Source organism: Citrus clementina, unplaced genomic scaffold, assembly GCF_000493195.1.
Source record: "Citrus clementina cultivar Clemenules unplaced genomic scaffold, Citrus_clementina_v1.0 scaffold_9, whole genome shotgun sequence".
Lineage (NCBI taxonomy): Eukaryota > Viridiplantae > Streptophyta > Magnoliopsida > Sapindales > Rutaceae > Citrus > Citrus x clementina.
The window spans coordinates 2,120,647-2,127,874 of NW_006261964.1; the positions used below are offsets into that span (position 1 = coordinate 2,120,647).

Sequence of the window (7,228 nt, forward strand, 5' to 3'; positions counted from 1 at the left end):
TAGCAATTTCCAAGTTGGTACTCGATAGAAATAACTTATGGATATCAGTGATCCTAGAAAGGACAGGCTGATGTGTAAATAGCATTCAAACTCCTGGTATTTATATGTAAATGTGCCATGCGAGTATGAAAATATCTCCCCCAAGTTTTTTGCTGATTTTAGTTTTAACATTAGATTTTGAAATATCCTTCGGATGTCCATGCATTCAATGTTCAATCACTCATTCTTTGCCGTCCAAGTTCCTGCTACTTTCTTCTACACATTGAGAACATACAGATTCGAGTACTAGATATTCATTTAGAGATACATAAACACAAAACAAAATACATCAGCTTCAGACAGCAGTCTTTTGTTAGTACAAACACATCCTTTAAATCATACACAAGCCAGTCATTCTTCCTCAGGTTCTTCATCTTCCTGGAGAAGATTTTCTCTATTGTCATGAGCCCAGAAGCCACGAACGTCTATAAGCATGCTAGCTACAGTCCCACCCTGTTTACAAGAAAGCAGATCGGCCAAAGTAATCCTTAGTGGGTCAGCTGGTTTGACCATATCCCAGAATTTCATCCCTTACATCCTCAATGCATAGTCATAGTTCCCACCCTCAATCCATTTCTGATGCACGTCCCTGTTTACAAGAGGCAACAAAGAAATTCTTTTAGCTGACAAAATTTACACAAGGGTCAAAGCATTTAAATAAAATAAGAATCACATGCCAACCAAGACAACAGCAGATGTGAATGGGTCTCTAATCTAATATGATTCATGTCTCTGGAGATATGAGACTTGCAGAACTTTACTTAAGTGCTACAAGCAGGAATTTACAGAGTTTTCTATAGGAAGATTGTATCAGGCAACATCTCAACTCTTGGATGTTCCCCTTCTTCACTTCCATACGTAGCTTGTAATTTGGTTCCTCGGAAAAAATTAAGATATTCATAAATGTACTCTCAGCAACCAAATAAAGCTAACAGGAAAAGTACAGGACAAGATGTAAACCAAGATTAAATTTAAAAACTAAAGATTATAACCTGAAAAGAGAGTGAATATCAGCTGTAGTGAGATATCCCCGTTCCTGAAGATCAAGACTGCGAAATAAATATGTTAACCCTTCTGGAGTATCTTTATTTTCTAAGGCCAGAACAAAGTCAAGGAAACTGTCGAAGTCCATCTCCCTAGCATTTCCTCCTCCACTTTTGCCACGTCGGACATGCTCATCAAATACTATCAGCAACAAATACAAAGACAAATTTGAGAAATCTAATAACATCATATACATAAGATAAAATAAATAAAGTTATCATCCCTATACTACTAAAAAGAAACTTCTCAAATAAAGATGGTGTGCAGCAGATGGCAAATAGGGGATATAAAAAAAAATCTGCTGCCTCATCAGATGAATGACATACAAGAATCAGCCATGAAAAGTTGTACACTTTCAAGAAACAAATGGAAAGCAGTGTACCCCTCTCAATGAAAATTTCTGTCAGTGTCCCATCTGCATATTCTCGAAGCTCCTGCTTGCTCAACGTCCCATTTGCATCCTTATCAAGGGCAATAAACATGTCTGCAGAAAGAATGAGCATCAAATTAAGTTTCAGTTGTAAATTCTATAAATGAATAAAGGTGAAAAATATATAAACCAAGAAGTAAGGTACCAAACTATCTACTCCTAATATGTGTTGCAAAACTGATAAATAAATGAAGAACTCATGAAACATTAAAAATCCAAAGTACTCACCGCATACGCGTTGTGCAGATGTCAAAGAAAACCAATTTTCAGCTTGTTCAGTGTCAGTAACTTCTTCCTCACTTTCCTAATATAAATGAAGTTTAACACCATCAAAATAAATTGAGACTATCAACCCAGTTCAAAATATTTAACTTCTTAGTCAGACAAAATAATCAGAAAGCAGATCATGAAGGCACAACAATGAGACTCGTCAATATTATTTGAAAAGAGTAGGAAGCAAATGTTGGCAATGAAAACATGTTCTTGCTGTGAAAATAGTTTCTTCAAATTTCACTTTTCAATCAACTAACAGAGTAACAAAATAGCTTAGCTGATGCCTTTCAAAAGTATCATCTAACATTTACCTGATGGAGTTCCATTAGTTCCTGGAGACAATTACTAAGCAGAACTTTCTTTATGCAGGCTTTTCCTGTAAGTAAGACTAACCGTTAACAATTTTGAGCAACCAAAGCCATTTAAAAAGCCAAATAAGGGAATTCCATAAAAATCAATATACATTTCACAAAGCGTAAAATATCACATTGACATCCGCTTATTAAGATATTACAAGTCAATATTAACTCTTTATAGTAACAGAAACTAAGGCCACATAAACCTCGTCTGTGGGGATCACAAAAGAAGAAGAATTTGTGTGCAGCTATCCGACAATACATTTGAATAAAGCCTGTTGGCATATCACGTAGTTGTGCCAGACTAGGAATCAGACCACGTATATAAGCCTCCATTTCCTGTAAAGGGGAAAAAAAATTGATTATAATCTTTGACACAGAAGATGCAATATAAGTGGGCACTGAATCATTAATCAATGCAGTGCCCTATCTTCTAAGGTTTAAAAGTCCAAACATACAAATAGTCCATACATGAGGTTGAAGGAAACCATCAGAATCTTCATCAAGCTCACTCATATCAATTCTGGCTTGTGTAAGTGAAACCTGAACAAATGTGAAAAGTTAAGAACAATCATAAAAATCGAAGCGCCATCAAGTAAAAGGAACAAAGGGATATCAGTTGCTTTGAGCTCTAAAAAAAAAAAAGCCAAAAGATCCTAGCGAATCCTAAGAGAAAACAAGGAAGAAGGAATATCATTCACTACTTTTACAACCTCCGCTTCAGCTAATCAATTCTACGCAAGGGGAACAAATACACAATCCAATAATGGTAAAAGGCAATTTCCATTGACTTTGTACAACCAGTGAAACCTTATGCCTTTTGAACTGAAGAGCTCACATTAAGAAGTAGAATCTCCTTGGGAAAAACCAACTTGAAAGTAAATAATTATAATCAGCAAAGAGCAGAGATATGACGGGAAAATTAGGAGGAAAATTAGGAGGTGAAGGATTGCTTTGGTGTGGGGATAAGTTCTGTGAAGAAATTTTCCTCAAGAGGGGAAAACTATCATTATTTCAAAATGTTAAATTAAACAAACAGCCAACTATAAAGATGTAAAAGAACGGAAACTGGCATATCATTGCAACGACCAGAAATTTGAACCTTAATGACAGATCTTACTATGTACATTCCAATGCTCAAATAAGATGAAAGAATCAGGTTTCTGAGAATCAAATAACAAAAAAACCAAGACCTACCGTACGCATCACATATAGATAGAACGGCAAAATGGCGATTCTCCCCGACTCATCTTTCTCAAACTTCATAAAATTTGACGGGCTGAAGAAACGTCTACACTTAGGGCCTATTTGCTCAGTACATACTGATGCAATGTGGCAAAAATCTTCATAATTCATCTACAAGATGACATGTCGGGAAACATTAGCATAAGTACAAAAACAAACACAGCTTAAGGGCTTCAAGAGGCGGTGAAGCCAACATAAAACAGTAAATCAATTTTATAAGGTAGCTGCACAATTACAGCGATACTAAACTTTGTTAATAATCATAACTCCAATGAGAATATAAAATAACATGGTTGGACGCAGATTAAGATGGCAAGATACATTTCACATACCTTTTCTGCACCAGTGGCATCATCAATAACACAGTTTTCTCTCAAGCAAACCCACATTGCATCCAGATCATCAGCATTTAGTAAAAGATCTGATTGCTTCTGCAGAAATTAAGTGAGATAATCAATTATAGCAGATCACAAACTGCTTTCGTGATCAATACTAAGAACAATCAGTAAACAAGGAAGCAAAGCAGAAAAAGAAAATGTACCTTTAAAAACCGATATTTTGCAAGTCTCTGGACCCTGTGACTAATGGACCCTTCTTCAGGTTTCTGAAACAAAAGAAACATAATAACAAGTGAGAATTCGGTGACAAAACCACAAAAATAATCAATCAAACTCAAAATAGTTATGCAAAATTCAAGTAGGGTTTTGCCCTTAAAGATATGATATCACATAACAAGTATCTTCATATATAATCATTTAAAGCAAAGTACCCAAGCAACCAATTCATGCACATGCCTTCTTGTAGAAGCTGGGAATTGTGCCAGCTTCAGCACTTTTCTGTTGCTTCTCTCTAAATATATCAAGCAAAATTCTCTTTGTCTCAAGCTCTGCAAAGGATAACAGAAACGAACCAAGTTAGATTGCAGCTGATGATAAAAGATAACAACCCAAAATCCCAAATTTTAATTTGTTTCGTTTCCAAAAAAATTCAGGCAATAAAGAGCTAATTGTTAAATGGATAGTTAAGCACATTTATCCAATAAAAGCTCAATAATGAACCAATTAATTTCTAAGTTCAAATTCATATGAATTTATTTTGTCACCATAAACTACTGTGACATTATAATGAAGAACCAACATTACTATATCCATAAAACAAATACATTTTCTCAAGTAAAAAATTAAATTTGAAAGTAAAAATTTCAAAATGAGAGATAGTAAGTTACCCATCAAGGCTTCGGATCCAAGGCCGGTACCGGATCCAATGAAGCGACGCAAGTTTCGGACCCAAAGCATTGACGAAGCCGGCGGGATCTTTCGCTGCGCGGCCTCGTGACTCTCGCCATCACTGGACCCACTGTACATGGCCGGCCGAATCCAAGTAACTAATTCGACTCTTCAGTAAACTCGAACAAGTTCAACTTTTTCACCCTGTAATTTGTTAAATAAAATTTACAGAATTTGTAGAAATGAATTAAACCCTAGAATTTCAGGACGGGCTTAGCGAAAAAACCAATTCAAGAAATTAGAAACTCATAATCTATCACGTCTTATTTTCCCCCAAAAAAAAAAAACTGAAACTTTTCTCGGCAAGGCCTTTTTCATTAAGCTCCTTAATGCTTTTGTTTGTTTTATTTATTGATTTGGGCCCTCAGGAGTTCCTCGATGCATGCTCACTGGGCTAAGATTATGGGCGAATTTAGGCCTATAAATTTTGATGACGTCAAAGCCAGCTAATTAGGAAAATGACACTCACAGAACATTAAGCACAACGCCTAGCACCGAACGGTGCGTTTTGAGTTGAATATAAATTCAACTCAAAACCGGCTCCTCACACAAGTCTCGCACGCAAAACACAGCCCTCTCACGTTGCTCCTTTTTCACCGTCAATTTGGCTCTCTCTCACGCATCTGACCTTGCTCCCTTTTCACCATCGATTTGGCTCTCTCTCGCCCTGGGTCTCTAGCTCTCTTTTGCTCCCTTTATCTCTCCACAACTGTCTCAATGAAATCGGTTAGCCGTTTTCTAGTTAGCAGGAGACCGTTTATTACCAGAATTTTAAGACAATACTAACTGAATCTAACTCATAAAGCTAAACAAATTCATAGTAAAAGAAGGTAAGTTCATATGCATGTTGCCTTTGCACGTACATGCCCGTTGCAAACTCATATTTTCTTGCATAATCATCCCAAAATCAACAATTCATGAACTGTATATATATAAAAGGATCCTATGCACTTATATACCGTCAACAAAAATTAACACAATGCAAGCTAAATCTTCACAATTTCATAACCATCACAACCAAATTTCGAATAAATAAAGCAAATTACCTCAACAAAATTGATTACGGCAGCTGACAATGAGTGAAGTGAAGCCAAGAAAGTGAAGCCGAGCTGAGAAAGTGAAGTGAGAATTTGCTGGTCAGATTTGACTTGAGTGAGCTGTGGATTTGGTGGAAATGAGGAGGGGAAATGTGCATGTTATGGATAAAGATCTTCTCTTTATCTGAGCTTTCACGAGCTTTTAAAGATTTTGTGACATGTGTCTTTAAGTGATAGTGTATGGGTAGGATTTAACTTTTTTATTTTCTTTATCTATTAACTACCAATCACCTACATATACTTTTACTCATAAGAAGATCAGATTAGGAGTGTTGAGTAAGATGTGGATTTGGTGGGAATTAAGGGAGAATGCACATGTCCAAAAAGCCTTGTTCTTGTGTTGAATCAGGGGAGAATGCACATCCGAAAGCCTTGTTCTCGTGTTCAACAGTAGCATTTTATATTATGTTCAAAATGCACCGTTCAATGCTTAATGTTGTGCTATATGTTGTGAGAATATACGAACCGAGCTAGTTATTATGAATAAAAATAAAAAAGGATTATTATTATTTAATTATTTCAAAATTTAAAAATATTAAATGACCGTAAGAAGGATTGTATCCTTTTATTTCACTACTATAACTTTGCAAAACCTTCCATTTTACTATTTTTCCGTTAGCACCGTTAGTTGACCAGTTGGTTGTCTAGGAAAATACCAATTTTATCCTTTAGGTAAAATATAAGAATAAAAATATCAAATAATAGAAATAAAATTATTTTTATACCCTTAAATAATTAAATAATAGTTTTAACCATGAATTTATGAATAACCATGAATTTATGAATAACCATGAATTTATTATAACAATAAAATTAGTGAATTGACAAAAATACTGCTAAAATTTTTGTGTTAAAAAAAGCACAATATATTCTTATTTGATATTCTTATTAGTTGACCAGTTAGTTAACTAGTAAAATATTAATTTTACCCTCTATGATAAAATACACAAATAGAGATATCAAATGATAGACAAAAAAATATGTTATACCCTTAAATTGTTGAATAATAGTTTCAACCATGAATTATGAATAACTGAGGATTTGTTTCAAGATTTATAGTTATCCAACTCTAAAAAAGTATCTTTAGAGTTGTGTGAACAAGCACACAATCGGACAACACGACACACCAGAGTTGTTCCACCCCCACATTTAGACTACCATTCTCACATTGATGTCAATTGGTGGGGGGAGATTAGTCTAAGATTTTTAAGGATACTACCCAAAAAAACATAACCATCAATAATAAAGAGTGACCTATATCTTTATAAATTCAAGTATCTTTCTTTATTAGCCAATGTGAGACACTACTCACTAATTTAACATGAACTCGTTCCATTGCATTGCATGGATGCTCAATTTTCTATAGACCTTAATAATTGATTGCTTGCATGATTATGTCAAATGTGACTTGTATTGTTTAATTGCTGTCAAAGGAAAACCGAGGAACGACAACCCCAC

At 35.0% G+C, this 7,228-nt stretch overlaps 1 protein-coding gene and 1 non-coding gene across 3 annotated transcripts; both read right to left on the reverse strand.

Moving 5' to 3' along the window:
• Positions 1-175: 175 nt before the first annotated feature.
• Positions 176-5,102, reverse strand: LOC18032467 (probable serine/threonine-protein phosphatase 2A regulatory subunit B'' subunit TON2). 2 transcript variants are annotated; one of them, XR_002907112.1, is made up of 12 exons: positions 4,613-5,102; positions 4,182-4,273; positions 3,929-3,991; positions 3,720-3,818; positions 3,340-3,498; positions 2,614-2,685; positions 2,349-2,481; positions 2,098-2,162; positions 1,742-1,817; positions 1,410-1,567; positions 1,032-1,224; positions 176-628 (listed from the first exon to the last, which is right to left on the reverse strand). XR_002907112.1 is itself a non-coding variant. In XM_006419587.2 (12 exons), exons 1-12 carry the CDS (start codon positions 4,749-4,751, stop codon positions 571-573), a joined length of 1,251 nt encoding a protein of 416 aa, XP_006419650.1. In that variant the 5' UTR covers positions 4,752-5,099; the 3' UTR covers positions 176-570. The 2 variants fall into 2 exon arrangements, 1 of the variants encoding a protein (XP_006419650.1); XM_006419587.2 differs by having other exon boundaries at positions 1,466-1,567; positions 4,613-5,099.
• On the reverse strand, positions 764-881 carry LOC112095524. Its single transcript, XR_002903900.1, has one exon. It is a non-coding gene; the product is annotated as a small nucleolar RNA snoR104 (small nucleolar RNA).
• Positions 5,103-7,228: the final 2,126 nt, after the last annotated feature.

Bases quoted from the DNA above. Each gene is read 5' to 3' on its own strand.
- LOC18032467 (XM_006419587.2), bottom strand. From the start codon at position 4,751: ATGTACAGTGGGTCCAGTGATGGCGAGAGTCACGAGGCCGCGCAGCGA. The intron at 3,499-3,719 runs GTATGTGAAATG...GTCATCTTGTAG, and splicing joins ATGCCACTGGTGCAGAAAAG to ATGAATTATGAAGATTTTTG. The intron at 1,225-1,465 runs GTACACTGCTTT...TGTTGCTGATAG, and splicing joins AGAAATTTTCATTGAGAGGG to TATTTGATGAGCATGTCCGA.